This window comes from Kluyveromyces marxianus, chromosome 7 (assembly GCF_001417885.1).
Source record: "Kluyveromyces marxianus DMKU3-1042 DNA, complete genome, chromosome 7".
NCBI lineage: Eukaryota > Fungi > Ascomycota > Saccharomycetes > Saccharomycetales > Saccharomycetaceae > Kluyveromyces > Kluyveromyces marxianus.
The window spans coordinates 127204-141495 of record NC_036031.1 but is presented as its reverse complement, the minus strand read 5'-3'; the positions used below and the strand labels follow the sequence as shown (position 1 = coordinate 141495).

At 38.1% G+C, this 14292-nt stretch overlaps 6 protein-coding genes across 6 annotated transcripts; 2 read left to right on the top strand and 4 right to left on the bottom strand.

Moving 5' to 3' along the window:
* Positions 1 to 599: 599 nt before the first annotated feature.
* On the top strand, positions 600 to 1229 carry RAD59 (Rad59p; the record flags this gene model as incomplete). Its single annotated transcript, XM_022821317.1, has 1 exon — positions 600 to 1229. The coding sequence occupies one exon, from the start codon at positions 600 to 602 to the stop codon at positions 1227 to 1229; it is 630 nt and encodes a 209-aa protein (XP_022677691.1).
* A 98-nt stretch (positions 1230 to 1327) lies between these two features.
* IKI3 (Elongator subunit IKI3) lies at positions 1328 to 5305 on the bottom strand (the record flags this gene model as incomplete). The annotated part of the gene is made up of 1 exon (XM_022821316.1): positions 1328 to 5305. One exon carries the CDS (start codon positions 5303 to 5305, stop codon positions 1328 to 1330), a length of 3978 nt encoding a protein of 1325 aa, XP_022677690.1.
* A 793-nt stretch (positions 5306 to 6098) lies between these two features.
* Positions 6099 to 6476, bottom strand: SWC7 (Swc7p; the record flags this gene model as incomplete). Its single annotated transcript, XM_022821315.1, has 1 exon — positions 6099 to 6476. The coding sequence occupies one exon, from the start codon at positions 6474 to 6476 to the stop codon at positions 6099 to 6101; it is 378 nt and encodes a 125-aa protein (XP_022677689.1).
* A 254-nt stretch (positions 6477 to 6730) lies between these two features.
* Positions 6731 to 9433, top strand: VAC14 (Vac14p; the record flags this gene model as incomplete). Its single annotated transcript, XM_022821314.1, has 2 exons — positions 6731 to 6734; positions 6816 to 9433. 2 exons carry the CDS (start codon positions 6731 to 6733, stop codon positions 9431 to 9433), a joined length of 2622 nt encoding a protein of 873 aa, XP_022677688.1.
* Positions 9434 to 9494: 61 nt separating this feature from the next.
* On the bottom strand, positions 9495 to 10709 carry REH1 (Reh1p; the record flags this gene model as incomplete). The annotated part of the gene is made up of 1 exon (XM_022821313.1): positions 9495 to 10709. One exon carries the CDS (start codon positions 10707 to 10709, stop codon positions 9495 to 9497), a length of 1215 nt encoding a protein of 404 aa, XP_022677687.1.
* Positions 10710 to 10999: 290 nt separating this feature from the next.
* Positions 11000 to 13381, bottom strand: TSR1 (small subunit rRNA maturation protein TSR1; the record flags this gene model as incomplete). The annotated part of the gene is made up of 1 exon (XM_022821312.1): positions 11000 to 13381. One exon carries the CDS (start codon positions 13379 to 13381, stop codon positions 11000 to 11002), a length of 2382 nt encoding a protein of 793 aa, XP_022677686.1.
* Between the last annotated feature and the right edge of the window lie 911 nt (positions 13382 to 14292).

Here is a 14292-nt window from a genome sequence, read left to right as displayed (position 1 = left end):
TCCTGTCCGACCTGTTTAACCTGTTCGCGTTATACATTCTTTAATGCCATCCATCTTAATATTTCTGTTATTTCGTGAGAGTTGCCAGCTAGGCCTTTCTCTCAGGCATGTACAGAAATAGTGAAGGGTGGGAAAACAACAGCATAGAAAAGAGAGAGAGGAACGAAAAGCATAGACAGCGTTTCTATTACCCGGCTATTCTTTTTCTTTTAATATTACCCGGAAACAATAAATTAGTAGTCACGTGAATGTTCCAGTTCCCGTGACTTTTTTTATTAATTTTTTTTTCTTACACAATAGCCGCCACACTTGAATGATTCAAAAAAAAAAAAAAAAAATACGGCATTGCTCATCTCACAAGAGTACGCCTTGTAATAACGTTTATAATAGGCCACCTTATTTTTGAAGCAGGCTACAAGACGAAATTGAACTTTGAATAGTGTATATGTTGCTGGAGGGGATCTGCGGTCTGGGAGAGGAAAATCAGTTGGGGATCTTTATTGTTGACTGTTTGGCCAAATCTGTTTACTGTTTACTCGTATGGATGGGGAGTGGCTGCGAAGCAGATCATAATAGATATAAAGGGATCGTAGCTTACCATGAGTAGATACACAGATATATCATATGAGAACACAAGTTACTCGGTTAATACAGGACTTGATTTGAAGGACTTCCAGGTAGAAGAGGACTGGTACAATAGACCCGCTTCTGAATGGTCAGTGAAGAGAATAGGACAGCTACAGGCTAAGATAGAGAGGTACACGTATAGGATATACCATAGCAACCGATATGGGAAACACAACTTGGCGAGGTTGATTCCCGGACATGTGTTTATCAACTTTGCGAACGAGTGTTTTGGGTATGACGGATGGAGCACGCAGGTGGAGGAGGTTATCACGTTGGAACACGTTGAAAATAGCGAAACTGCGGAGAAGCCGGCTACGCATACGGTGCTCGCGGAAGCTAGAGTGAAACTTGTGTTGAAAGATGATACATACACGTCTTCCAGTGGATTCGGAAAATCCACGATGCCCTCGAAGGGAGATGCGTTTGCGAAGGCAAAAAAGGAGGCCCTGACAAATGCACTTAAAAACTGTCTCTTGGCGTTTGAAAAGGTCATTATTGATCATGAGGCTAAAATAAAGCAAAACTACTATGTGGACGGTGTATACAAGAATCAGGGCCCGAAAATGGAAGGCAGTTCTTCGTTTGCAAAGCCGGTCCATTGATGAGTTCTAATCTAACACGAGGTGTGGTTAAGATATATATATGTTAATAAATAGAATAGAATATACGTATTCGAACGGTAGACTGCGGCCACAGCATCTCAGAAGTCAATGATATTTCTCTTAGGGAAATCTTTGATTTCGGGTACTGGGATCTCCGGTAAGTAGTACAATTGGCCATCTTCATCAAATCTTTCTCTGTCCTTTTCACTGATGGTGTATATTTCCTTCACATTTTCCTTCAAGATAGCCACAAGATCGATGAAATTCTTTTGAATTTGGTACGCTTGTTCCCTCATATTTCTTCTCAAGAGACCCTCAATGAGCTTTATGGCTTCTGGTTGAGTTTGATGCAACCTGTCGATCAATCTTCCAATGGATTGGATCAAATATTCTTCCTCATATATAGTACCCTTCTTACCACGAGCACGCTTACGTTCTTCACGACGCTTGTTCTTTGCAGTTTTTCTTGAAGCACCCGTCTTTGCTGTACCTGATGTTTTCCCTGTATATCTGGTGAAGAAGGACTCTTTGGTGGAAGTCTCTGATGGGGCAATTGACACATCATCTGCATGCTCAGACTCCTCTCCATAGAATGCGAATGGGTCTTCTGCCTTTTTCTGGCGAAGCTCCCGTAGTCTTCTCAATTGTGAATTGACTTGTCCCTTACAATCTGCCAAAAGCTCTGCTATGGTACCAAAACCATCGCCTAATGCTGGATCGACAACTTCTTCAATCAATTCAGGATGGTTTTCACAAACAGCAATCAAAGTTGCTGCTTCGTAGTCATATGCTTTACACAAAAGTGACATACCCTCCTTGATATTCTTCAAGAAGCGGATTTCTATCTGAGCAGCATCCACATACTTGTGGTCAAAGCTCAATGAGGAAACTAATTCCTCTGCCACTTCCACCTTTTTTTCAGGGAAGTGACTCAATACAATGGACATAGCTTCGTTCCACTTTTTACCTAAGGTGTATGCATCCAAAGCTTCTTTAAACTCGCCCAACATTTCAAGAATAATACCTGCTTCGCCATACATTTGCTTCGACGATAGATTCTTGGCAAATATATGGTATATGATGTTTTGTCTCGCTGGTTCAGATTTGAATATATTCAAAGCATATTTGAAAAGCTCGTGATCTTCCACATATTCGATAAATTCCTCAGAAACAGTGTTTGTTGCTTTGTCAATTTCAGCCAAATGTTCAATAGCTTGTTCATAGTTCTTCAAATAGTCGTCGATCATAAACTTACGACGTAGAGGTTCTTCATCTAATAGAGATTGTAAGAATGGTAGGTATTCTCTTGGATCCATTTGAGATTTTTGAGCAACAGCTAAGGTCAAATGAATATCATAAAGCGAAAGTGCCACTTTGTAAATGATATTGACGTCTTGCAAAAAGCACAAGTATGTTACAGTAGACTCCTTCTGTTCTTCTGATTCTAAAGAGCTTATTAGCTGTAATGCAGATTTTAAATCAGGTGGATTTTGACATGCATATGCCGTAATAATAGATTGGAGGTATTTCTGTCTGTAAGTTTGGTTGTTGAGTAAAACTTCTATAATAGCTTGGCAAACTTTGTTGACCTTAGATTTTTTGGGATCAAACATCTTCTTCTTCATATATAGTTGCATTTCCGTAGGAGGTGGTGGTGCGACCTCAAATGCAACTGCTGACCCGACATTCAAGGTCTCTTTGTATTTCGTTTCAGTAACATCATCTTCATCTAGGCAAGAAATGAACAAGTCTAGGTAATCAACTCTGTCAATCTCGTCAATAAACTGTGATAGATTTTCAAGGAATAATTCTGGGTTGTAGTCGTAGAGAATATCAAGATTAATTCTATGTGTACGGCATGTGATGAAGGCCTCTTTGTAGTTTTTGGCAATAATATTTGCACGTACACCAGACAAGACCATAATTCTAGGATAAATAGTCTCTAAGTTACCACGAGCTGCCTGTAAAACTACTGCAGCCTTCGAAGGAATGACGTTGACTAGAATGGATCCTCGTTCAATCGCACGAACTCTCTCATCGGTTGTATTTTCTTCCACATTTGGTAACGGTTTGAAATCTGTGGTGTTTAAGTGCACAAACTGTAAGTTATGCTGAGCAGTTGTGAATAGCAAAAGAGAGTCGGTTATTTCTATGGATGTCACTGCAGAAGCCAACTGGACGTCATTTGCAAAGAGCTTACCAGTGCTCGTCAAACCAAATGCAATAGTTTTAGACTGTTCATTACCCCAATCATTTTCAGCTGCAGCAGAATCAACTCTCTTAACTCTAAAGTCATATGCGAGCTGGGGAAACTTGGATATTTGAGTTAATTGCCCTTCCGCACTTAGCTGAGTAATTTTACCATCACTTGACTCATAGACGACAAAGTTGTAATCAAATTGGGATTTCAACAATACAACCTTTTCAAATGTTTCGATAATAGTTACCAAAGATGGATTATTAGTATCGCTGATGTCTATTAGAGCAATTCTAGAAAGACTATCTGTATCGAGAAGGATAGCAACGGTGCTATCATTTATGAATGCGACCTGGCGTAGAACGTCAAAAGCCGTACCAAAATGCGACTTGTTTAAAGTCGATGCTATAGATGGACTCTTTCCCTTTTTCATTTCCTTCAACGATGATATAGTGGCGATTATGAGCTCATCTTTGGTTATCGCAGCATACACTTCATTTGATACACTGCATGCAGCATCTAATACGTTGTTTGAACACTCAAACTCCCTGAAATACATAGGTGGTGGAACGTTCGCAATACCTATTGGTGTAATATTGACTGTATTTCCATCGATGACAAGACTTGTACCATTGTCAAATGGTTGCAGAGTTGGTCCCACAGTCATCTTGTAGGCAAAGTCAACGATTGTAATTTTCTCAGAATCACCAACCATTATCGTGAAGTCCTTCTCTGGGTGCCATTTAGCGAATTGTATGTTATTTAGGTTCACTTCTTGTTTCAAAAACCAGTGGTAGTTCTTAGTTGTCCATAACTGAATTCTATCAATCAATACAACAGTTAAGATCTCGCTGTTTGCATTCCAACACAAATCCAAGATTGGTTCATCTGATGGTAATCTTAGATCAAATTCCCCGTGTCTTAGACCATTTCTTTCGAAGAATATCAATTCTAAACCTTCCTCGTCAGGAATCTCGGTCCTCCTTTGGATACTGGCAATTAATGACCCTTGGGGCTTCCAGGATAAATGTTCTGTCATACAGTTTACTGGTTCTGAAGCACTGTCCAATTGACCATCCCGGGTGTATACTCTAAGAGCTCTTCTTTCCATGTCCCTGCTTTCGTCGGCAGGATCTTTCACGGTTTCTACAGTGGTCACAACGAAGTACTCGCAGTCACCTCTCCAAGAGATTTTGATCTGATGGTTGTCAAGTTCAGTGATGTGGCCTGAATCAACAGCATATGGCATTGTTGGGTCTCTGAGCTCGTTTCCAACAAGGCCAGAAGCCTTTAGAGACTGTAGTGCTTCACGTTCCATTGCTCTAGCACCTTTTCCTCTAAATTGGGTATCTTTCTTACCCCATCCAACAGTAACATGCTTTGAGATTTTCAAGTCATCGACTTCTAAAGCAGTCTCTGCAATAGGCTCCAACTGCCTACTTAACAACACTACATGACGTTCATATGTCACTAATGCTAGAGTTTCTTGATCAGGCGACCATTCCGCTGCTTCGATTCCTTGGTCAATCGACCCCACAATACTAACTTCACTTTTTTCATAGTCCATAGAAGTTGGATCATAAGTCACTGAGATGATATCACCCTGTTGAAATACAAACACTAGTTGATTGATATCGTCAAAATGGGCGAACGAAAGAAGCTTATCATTGAAGGATTGGATGTAGAATGATGATAACACTTTCATTGTACCATCTTTCATGTATTGTTGAACTTCAAGAATTCCAATATCAGCAGCACCAAGAACACATGTTATGCTATCAGACAACGTATCGAAACAACTGGTGTATAGCTCCAAGTCTGGGTGTGTCTGGGATACCGGTTGGAGCCTGCCATGGTTCAAAGTTATTAGATTACGCATTGCGAATTATATCTCCTTAAGCGTTCGAAATGGCTACAGGCCTTAGAAATAATAGCTTATTTAAGCTAAAGGTATGTCGCAGATTTCACTTCTTAAAAAATTTCCAAGCTGCAGAATTCAAACTCCAACTTCCTTATCGTAATGAACCTGTTAGCAAACCGATACTGTTCTAATCTATATATGCATTTCGTCTCATCGCTCTTCATTCGTGAAAAATTTAGCTCATCGCATCTGAAAAAAAAACTTCAAAAGAAACCTTAGCTATAACCAGATTATGAATCATGTGACCTAAATAATATGTCGGAGAACTAAGCTTAGCCAGTCATTAAGACATGCTACGTGGGGACTATCCAAGAAACAATAACAGCAAATTTTATTCTTCGGTTAGCATTACTCCTATAATGTGCTCAGATTTTTATCATAGTCATTGTATTTATCGATTCTACATGTGAACGGTTTGAACCTGTGACACTTTTTATTTTATCATTCTTTTTAATAACAAAATGTAGTTGCTCTAATAAACTACGTACTTCCCAACAAATAGATTAATCCGTATTTCATCATTATTAGTTGAAAATATTACAGTTTCGGCTCAGTATTAACTTTATTGAAGCCAGGAAACGGAGTCTTTCAGTTTCATCCTATATAAGTAAGCGGTTACTTAGCAACCTTCCTCCCCGGGTAATATAATAAAAGAACAAGAATATGCTATCTATTAACATATTACTGCATGGAAGGCACGAGCATGAGGGAACGAAAGAGTCAGCTTGCACAGTATAAAAGATGACTCTGTTTATTTCGATTGATCTTCGCAGCTTTGCTTGATTAGTGATATTAGCTCTGGAATTTTCTCTTTCTCAAGATAGTTAAGTCGTTGAGAATAGTAATAGTTCGCTAATGTTATTAGATTTTTTGGTCCTTCAATTTGAGTCTTCTTGAATATATCAGTTATTAGCGCTTTTGTAGTTGTTTTATTGAGTGATGTTAGTTCCTGCGCATGTAGTTTTACTAGCTTGTGTGAAACAAACGCTTCTACTACGCTCTCATCCACGATGGGCTCTACAAGAAGTTCATCTAAGTTTAACGAGGAATCCGAATGCACCAAATCCTGTTGACGGTAAAGGGTAATCTGCAAAAGTAGGAGGGTTATTGAATCATTCTGGATAGACATGGTGTCCTTTGGTACCAACAGTACTTACCTTCTCACTCTTGGCTTATTCATCTCTTTACTTATCTGTAGAGAAGTGAGAAAGCCTATGTTATTGTAGTAGCGCGAAAAATGACCATAATAATAAAAATGAGAAATAGGAATAAGAATACAAAACACCAGATTTAATACAACTTCGTATAAAAGCCTATCAAAAGCCAGATATATTAAGCTACTTCTAGTAAGTCTCAGCTGTGAGAAGTATTACATATATAAAAATGGGTATGTTTGATATTATTTTTTATGGTCATGATAATTAAACATTTCGTTACTAACTAATAACTCATACTACAATAAAAACAGATAAATCCATTGCCAAAGGTCTAAATGACAATATATACGAAAAACGAAAGGCAGCTGCTCAACAGCTAGAGAAATTCACTAGGGAGTGTATTCAAAACGGTGATCATGAAACTCTCGAGAAAATTATTGATGAATTGTGTAGGGAATATGCCTATGCATTAGATAGACCTATGGCACGTAATGCGGGCCTCATGGGGCTTGCTGCCGTTTCAATTGCCCTTGGATCAAAGTATTTGAACAAGTACTTGGATACGATTCTACCACCAGTTTTAGCTTGCTTTGGGGACCAAAATGATCAGGTAAGGTTTTATGCGTGTGAAAGTTTATACAATATTGCCAAAATTGCAAAGGGAGACATGCTACTCTATTTCAATGAAGTTTTCGATGTTCATTGCAAGATTATCGCTGACTCGGATCCATCCATTAAAGCTGCTGCCGAAGTGTTAGATAGATTAATGAAGGATATTGTCTCGGAGTGTGCTACTACGCATGTTGTTCGTGTAAATAATGATCCTAAAGATGCTCCGCCGGCCACAATAACCGACCCACATACAGGAGAGGTGCTAGCTAACAATGAGCCCCCATATGAAGAGAACGAATCTAAATTGGCTTTCTCTCTTCCAAAGTTTATTCCCCTTTTGAGCGAACGTATTCAAGCTGTCGACCCTAACACTAGAATATTTATGGTTGGTTGGTTACAGGTACTCGAAAACATCCCAGATCTTGAACTCATATCATATCTTCCAACATTCTTATCTGGACTATTCACATACTTGGGGGATTCTCATAAAGATGTTAGAGTAATCACACACTCCCTTATTGACGTTCTATTACATGAAGTTGAAAGGGTTGCTAATATTCAAAAGCAGTTGAAAGAACATGAGACCGAGATTCAACGTCAAAAGCATGCCTCTATGATGGATTCTACACCAATAAAGAGAACTGATGGGGCATTGATCAGTGAAAGAAAAAAATCTTTGATAAACGCTCTTGAACAACTTTCTACTAATGAAAAGGCTGCTGGGTCTGTTGACGCATCAAGTGCCATCGAAAATGTTAATTCAGATCCAACGGACTCGCTTGCTGATTCCACTGAGATGTCGAAGATAGGTAATAACAGGTATGGCGATATTTATATACCCGGGCAAGATATTCATTTGGATTTCCCTAAAATCATTGAAATCCTTGTTAACAATCTAACATCGTCGGAAACAGAAATTCAGGGAGTGGTTCTAAAATGGATTGATGTTTGTCTCAACATTGACCCTGATGGCTTTATTCCATTTTTGACAAAATTATTGGCAGTATTGTTGAAGTTGCTCAATGAATCCGATGTTGAGTTTTGTGAAATGGTTCAGAAAGTAAACCAAAAGTTGATCTCTCTAACGCAACGACCTGATGTTAGCTCTGAGGGAATTAAATATGGACCAATTGTTAATACATTGACTCTACATTTCTTAGACAGCAACGCTACAACAAAAGAGGCTTGTTTGGATTGGTTGATCCTAATCCATCATAAAGATCCATCTCAGTTATTGGAACATCATGACAGCACATTTTTAACGTTGCTCAAATCTCTCTCTGATAGAGATGAAAGGTTGGTGTCAAAGTCATTAGAGTTACTCAGGCTGTTGTGTAACACCAGTCCTGATAACTATTTCAAAAAATTCATTCAAAACTTATTATCGTTATTCAGATCGAACGAAAAGTTATTGAAGACTAGAGCTAATTACATTTTGAGACAACTTTGTTTGAAACTTTCCGCTGAGAGAGTTTTCAAAATAATATCATTGATGCTAGATGGCAATGATGATATAGTTTTCACTAGGATCATGGTGCAGATATTAAGTTCTAATCTAGTAACTGCCCCTGAACTTTCAGCCTTAAGGAAGTCATTAAGGAAAGGGGAAGACTGGACATGTTTTAGTATCCTTTTCAAATCTTGGTCGCACAATCCCATTTCTCTGTTGTCATTATGTTTGATATCGGAAAAATATGAACTAGCGTATAACATTTTAAAGACCTACGTTGATTATGAGTTATCAGTTAATGACCTAATTCAAATTGACATATTAGTGCAGTTTTTGGAGTCTCCAGCATTTACAAGCCTTCGTATGCAATTGCTGGAACCTTACAAATATCCATACCTTTACAAATGCTTGTATGGAATCCTTATGGTACTACCCCAATCTAAAGCGTTCCACATTTTGGACAATAGGCTAAACAGTGTTGGTAGGGTTGCTTCTCAATCATTATCTAGTAGCCCGGGCCACTCCTCCCCTACTTCAAGTGTAGGTCGCGGTTCATCTAATGGTTCTACGCAATCTGGTTCAACAAGATGGCATCAATACCAAGATCTATTGGAACATTTTCAACAGGTATGTGAACAGCATAATTGTGACGGCTCTACGAGGAAATATAATGAAAATAACTACGTTCTTCTTAACGAGATTCTGTCACCAAATAACACCATCAACCCCAATATTAGCCATACACCAATTACTGATGCCATGAATAACACATTAGAACCAGATGTAAGTGACAGTGAGTCTGTTATATATAGATCAAATGACTCTCACAGTAGATTGGGAATGAGAGTAAAGTCCATTGAACACTAGTATTACTTTTTTACCTTCTTTAGTTTATATATATATACAAATATGCTATAGCTATAATAAACTATTGTAACAATTCATCTCTAAAGTGTTTCTGGTTATTACTGTTCTTTATGCGCAAATGAAGGGCTTTATCTGCGTGTTGTTTCTCTAGTTGTTTCATTTGCTTTACTGCTTTTGTCATATGTCTAGAAGCTAGAAGAGAGGACACACGTCTGTCTGCTGCGACAACTGTTTTTCTATCATCTGGAATATCATTTCCAAGAGGAGTGTTTTGTCTGTAGTATCTACGCATGGATCTATGACCAACCTTTATACCATTGTCTAACTGCAACTCTACTCCCGAGTCATCAACACGAACTAAGGCATAATTGGAGTTGATAGAATCATCTCTGTCATTACTTTTAGATTCTTCAGAATCTGAAATAATGTCTTCCACATTTTCCGATGTAGCAGGTTCTGCATTTTCTAAGGAGGAAAAATCATAGAATTGGGCCACAAGGGCTCTTTCCGCCTTTGATTCATACGGTAGCATACAATGGCGCTTAGCATCCATGTGAGCTCTTATACTTTCGATAGAGGAACCCTGGTAACTGCAACATAAGCATTCATTATTCTGTATTATGATATCAGCAAGATATTTGAGTAGACCTTCCAAATCTACTAAATATGAGCGTTCTGGAATATAAAGGCCATGCTTACTGAACATATGCTTGACATTCATTTCGAGTTCCCTAGATATCTTGCCACAGTAGATGCACTCTTTAGGATTGAAAGATTCTGGATCTGTATGGATGCTTTCTGTTTCACTATCTGAAGTGTAATCTGAATCAGAGTAATGAGACGCAGTATCTTCAGTCGTGAAACCATGCTCCAGCAAAAAATCGTCCTCTTCTAAGTCAGTGCTTCTAAAAGTAGCTCTTGACACACGAGAAGTAATGGAAGACGCAGGGGATTGTGACCTATTTTGAAGATATGGATCGTCAAGAGTATTCAGTTTACTTCTGCCAAGCCTTCTTCCCTTCTTCTTATAACCACTGCTATTAATGACAGGTTTCAATAAAGGGAATCCGAATTCATCGATTTGATTGCGCTCTTGTTCACGTCTGGATAGCTGTAACTTTTCGGCGAATAAGCTAGCACTAATTGGAGGTAACTCTGCAACCCTTCTTTTCAAGTTATAACGATGCCATTCCGTCTTCATGTGATGACGTTGTAAATCACTTGATTGAAATTGGATCATGCAAGAGTTGCATGTAAACATTACGGTGTCGCTCATAGTTATTATTTCGATTACTGCAAGGCTTCTTGCTGCTGAATGGTATGCTGTATCTTATTTGACTAAAAACATTACATTCCGTTAGCAAAGTTTCGCTTCTCCTCTAGAAATGAAGTATTTTTTATATGTAAATTCATATTAATAATTAAGCAGAATAATGCTTTCTTACTTTCAATATTTCTTACCGTATAAGATGTAAGAAAAAGTAATAACGATATCTGCAAGCCTCAGATGGTTGGTTTGAATACCATTCATAACTAAATTGTGGATATGCTTAAATATTAATATACTTAGTTTATTTTGTCAGTCCAAGGTAGGGAAGTTTTAGGCCATACACGCTTATATAAGGACATTGCAACTGTATCTTGTGCAGTGAGTCTGCCGTCGAAAGTAGCTTTGAAATAACCATGTGTACCCAAACTTTCTTTGATGAATCCTGATCTTCCAGATTTTGTGAATAGAGGGATTGACTTGAACCATTCGACATCCTCTGGTCTGAAAAACATGTAACGGATAGTAACAAGTTTCTTGTGGAACTTAAATGGATGGCCAGTCAAGATGATTCTCTTTGCTAAAATACGAGTATGATCAGCGCTCAAGAAGCTACCATGGCCCACCAGTTCTATACCTTTTGGATCGGTGGGAGAGGTCTTAAAGAAAATTGCTGGAGATTGCGTGAAATCAACTGGAGCAATGCAAGTAGCGACAGATACGAAATTTTGATGTAAGAATCTTTCAAATTTGTGGACGTTATTTGGACTGTTTGAAGCCGATGAGAATAGTGGTGCTATTATGTACCTCCTGATTCCGTACTGTACAATTATTGGTTCCGAGGAGGGAACTGGCTTGTCGTATTCTTCCCATCTCTCTATCGAAAAGTTAACTATGGCGTTTTTATGCTCATGCTTCAATAAACTGTAAACTGCGAATATTTCAGCCTTAGGTTCGGCTATCTTTTCTAGTATAAATTTAGGGACATCAATGTAAAGTCTGACGGTATCACCAGCAACCACTTGGGCAGATCTAATAGCTTCCTTTTTGAGCTTCTTCATTGTGTTCTTGAAATTGCCCACTCTCAACACACGGTTCCATTCCTTTGGACATTCTGGATCTTTTTCGTCCACATCCCATACACAATTATGCAAATTCTTCAACCCTCTGTAACTCTTCAAAGTTTCAATCGCAGAGGCATTTGGATCAAGTTCAATTTCATCAGGGAATTCGAGATCATCTTTTTCCTGTTCACGATACTCTCTAAGTTGTCTTTCTTCTTCTTCTGGCGATAAATCAACAAACATTTCGTCTCCGTCAACTTCCGTTTGTGTGTCCATTTCGGTAACTTGGGGTTCCTGTTGGAAACCCTCTTCATCTTCAACCATCATTGAATCTTCACCTTGCTCTTGTTCGTCCATTTCAATGTCATCTTCATCTTCATCAATTTCTTCTTCTTCGCCGACTTCAATAACATCATCTAAATACCATCTTGCTTGATATTCGGAAGTACCCTTTGGCAGTCTGACTTTCTTGGCTTCTTGTTCTCTACCTGGTAAAAATCCGTGATCATCGTACCTTGCAGCAGTTAAATTATCGTATTCAAAGCCATCCTCGTAGTCCGACCAATCCATTTCCATATCTTGAGCAGCAAACTCTTCTAAAGAGTCACGGTCTGCCGAAGGAGAGAATTCTGTACCATCATTACTAGCTTCTGATGAACTTTTCGCTCTTCTAGAGGCGGTTAGTTTTTCAATTTTACTGACACTGAAATCTCCCATACCAGGAAGATGAATGAGTCTGTCAACATTGAATCCGGAACCACGCACAATACCTTGAACAATTAAGTGACCTTTATCCTCAGATGTTTCCATGAAATCGATGTTATCAGCGAGAAGATACCCTCTAGCGTCCCTCCATTTGATTGAACGAGGATACTTTTGGCACAGAGTTCGAATTGCATTTAGGGCTTCACTGGGTTTTTCAAGGTTAAAAATCGATTCCTCAGTGGGGAAAAAGTGACGGAAATAACTTTCTAGTGACTTCTTTACGTCCAATTGGAATTTTTCTTTAGGATGTACTGCAGATAGGTTTGTTACTACACCCATATATGATGCAATACCTTGAAATTCCAAAGCTCTAATGATTTGTTCACCAAACTCAACATCAACCTCAGAAGTACCACTCAAACCAAATACAACAAAGTCAGCAACTTTAGCGCAATCTAGAATGTTGATAAAATTGGACATATCTGGAATAACAACTTGCAAAGTCGTTTTAAACTTGTTGATTTTGAAATTCGTAACACTAGGAGTTTTTAAATCAAAGTCTAGGTCTTCTTCAGTTTTTTCAATAGTCTCTGCAGATAGAATTAGCTTCTTTACAATGTCATCAGCATAAACATCTGCAGTTAATGGAATAACTGTGATGATCTTTTTAGCACCATTGTTCCCTTCAAATAATTTTTTGGCCTCCAAAGTACTTAATATTTTCTTCTGCCTTAGTTGTTTGGCTAGGTTCTTTCTCTCCAGTTTAGAAACTACCTTGTTGGTCTTCCCTTGTTTGCTCTCTTTCTCTACTTTACCCTTGAACACTTTCTTCAAAGAACCTTTTGAAGCATGCTTGGACTTGAATGGCTTGTGGCCATTCTTAACCGATGATCTATGAGAGTGACCTGCCATTTTCTTTTATGACAAAACCAGGTTTCAAAATTATCGGTATCCTAGTACTAGATGTCTCTTAACCTAACGCAAGCAGTAAGCTACAACTACTTTAAGCTTAGTTATGATACAGACAAAAATTACACTTGTTTAAACAGCGATGAGATGAGCTGAGATGAGCTTAAACTTCCATATTAAAATTTTCAAAATATGAAGCTGAGCTCCTGCAACTTCTACTAAGATACGAAAAAATTATCCTAAGATTTTAAGCCGATTATCAAAAGAAAGAAATTCAAATTTGGACTGTTTTTATCAACACCCATACCTCATTTTGTTTTTCATTTTTTGAGAATATTTTCAAAAAAGTTGAAAACAGGACGTGAAAATAACTTGTGTTATAAACTTATTTCCTTATTAGGAATTTCATGCTGGAAATTATCCTGGAGCTTCCAGCGATCCTTCGTTTGCAAAGCTTCACCAAACTTAACCTTTTCAATATGTAACAATTTAAAGATGCACCTATAGACGTACAATAGTGTGCAATATCAATCAAAGCAACAAGAAGCATACACAAACAAGAGATTCAAATCGTATGTGAAGGTGTGATTGGGGTGAATGATAATGGGCGTTAAATGAACAAATAAATGAGATTGATATTATAAGAGCAAATGAAAAGAGGAAATATCCCATCGAGTCGAAAACACTAAAAGAGAATAATGGATGATATATAGTGAATGGATATAACAACGTGATAATATTTGTTTGTGGTACAGCTATATGACCATTTGTCACCATGGGTAATTATTCCGTGATAAGCAACTGAAACGGGTACGATTCGATTCAATAACAAGATAGTCCTTAAAAACTGTGAAACTTTTATATGGTTGTAAATGGAGAGATGATAAGAGACAATGTTTAATATCCTGCGGAGT